We start from the raw sequence: 1,739 nt of genomic DNA, 5'->3' as shown, positions 1-1,739 counted from the left end.
GTCGAGCCGGGAACAGTGTTCATGATCCCAAACGCAATCGCTAGTTTCTCGCTGTGAACTCTCAGTGTCATCTCTTTCTCTTCCTCATCAACATCATGGCATACAGATGCCGTGTTCGATACGTAACCTGCCTCTAACAGCTTCCTGTTCAGTTCTGCTAAAAACCCGTAAATCTTTTCGTGCTCAGGATGCTCTTCGTCTCCGATCAAGAACACATGAACCTCACCATTCAACTCAAGTAGACTAAAACCAGCCGGTTTCACCAATCCTCGATTCTTCATTATCATCCTCACCCTCTCAACATCTTTCCAACGCCCTGCATCAGCATAGATATGCGAAAGCAACATGTAATAACCACAGTTCGAAGAGTCCAATTCAAATAAACGAGCCACGGATATCTCTGCGAGCTCCACGTTCTTGTGAACTCTACAACCTGCAAGAAGTGAGCTCCATATGATAGAGTCCGGCTTCATCTTCATTGTCTGAATCAAATCATAAGCTTTCTGAAGAAACCCTGCTCTACCTAGAAGATCAACCATACAACCGTAGTGTTCTAAACCCGGTTCCAAGCCGAATCTTCCCTTCATTGCGTTAAACCAGCGCCAGCCTTCGACATGAAGACCCGCATGACTGCAAGCAGCTAATACGGATACAAAAGTAATGTAGTTTGGTCTAACCCCTGAATCGATCATAGCAGGGAATAACTCCAATGCCTTAGCCGCGTGGCCATGCATTCCATATCCAGCAATCATGGCGGTCCAAGACCTAACATTCTTATATTTCATTCGATCAAATACTTTTCTTGCCGTCTCAACTCTCCCGCATTTGCAATACATATCAATTAATGATGTCCCAATTATCACATCATCCTCAAGACCCATCCTTATCACCTGCATATGCACATTATATCTTTACAAATTAGTCACGGTCAATGATACATATTATCTAAAATACATACTGTATTAACTGACCTGATCATGTATACACTTGCCAATACGCAGAGCACCTGAATGTGAAACCGCCAACAAGACAGTAGACAGTGTAATGGAGTTAAAGGTGACAACTTTATCCTCTACCAGTCTACGAAAGACTTCAAATGCCTCATTAGACATCCCACTCTGAGCATACACACCCATGATCGAATTATACGAAACACGATCCTTATCCACAATCTGATCAAAGATATTTCTCGCCACAGCTACACCTCCTTCTCCACCCTTAGCATAAGCATCTAGTAGAGTATTACCAACACTCACCCCTCTATCAAACCCTCTTTTTACCACAAAGCTATGAATTGATTCTGTTAAACCCTTAGTAGCAACACGAGAACAAGCCGAGATGACTGAAACCATACCCATAGAATCAAGAAACATTGCATCGTCACCCTCATTTTCTTCGACCAATAGATCCTTGAAAAGAGAAACAGCATCAAGGGCATTACCGTTAAGATCATACCCTCGAATCATCGACGTCCAAGAGACAATATTTCTACTAGGAATTTCGTCGAACACCTTCCGTGCATCTTTCAGTTGACCGCAAGTGGAATACATAACGATCAAAGCCGAAGACACGAAGATGTCTGATTGATACCCGAAGACAAAAGCTTGCTGATGAGTCTGCTTGCCGGAGAAAATATCAAGAAGAGACGAACATGCTTTAATGGTGCAAGGAAAGCTAGAGCGAGTTGGGTAAAGAGAAAGCTTTCGCATTGAGGAAAAAGCACGAAGAGCTTCAGCAGA

General features: G+C 43.1%; 1 protein-coding gene across 1 annotated transcript in view; it reads right to left on the bottom strand.

Annotated features, from left to right (window-relative positions):
• The window catches only part of LOC104715013 (pentatricopeptide repeat-containing protein At3g26782, mitochondrial-like), a 12,200-nt gene extending 10,467 nt beyond the window's left edge, over positions 1 to 1,733 (bottom strand). The window contains exons 1-2 of the mRNA XM_010432471.2: positions 972 to 1,733; positions 8 to 890 (exon numbers count right to left, since the gene is read on the bottom strand). Coding sequence (XP_010430773.1) covers positions 8 to 890; positions 972 to 1,709 — 1,621 coding nt within the window. The 5' untranslated portion in view covers positions 1,710 to 1,733. The remainder of the gene's footprint in view (positions 1 to 7; positions 891 to 971) is intronic.

Source organism: Camelina sativa, chromosome 9 (genome assembly GCF_000633955.1).
Source record: "Camelina sativa cultivar DH55 chromosome 9, Cs, whole genome shotgun sequence".
In the NCBI taxonomy this organism is placed as follows: Eukaryota; Viridiplantae; Streptophyta; class Magnoliopsida; order Brassicales; family Brassicaceae; genus Camelina; species Camelina sativa.
Note: the sequence above shows the minus strand (reverse complement) of the source record. Positions and strands in the feature narration are given on the sequence as shown.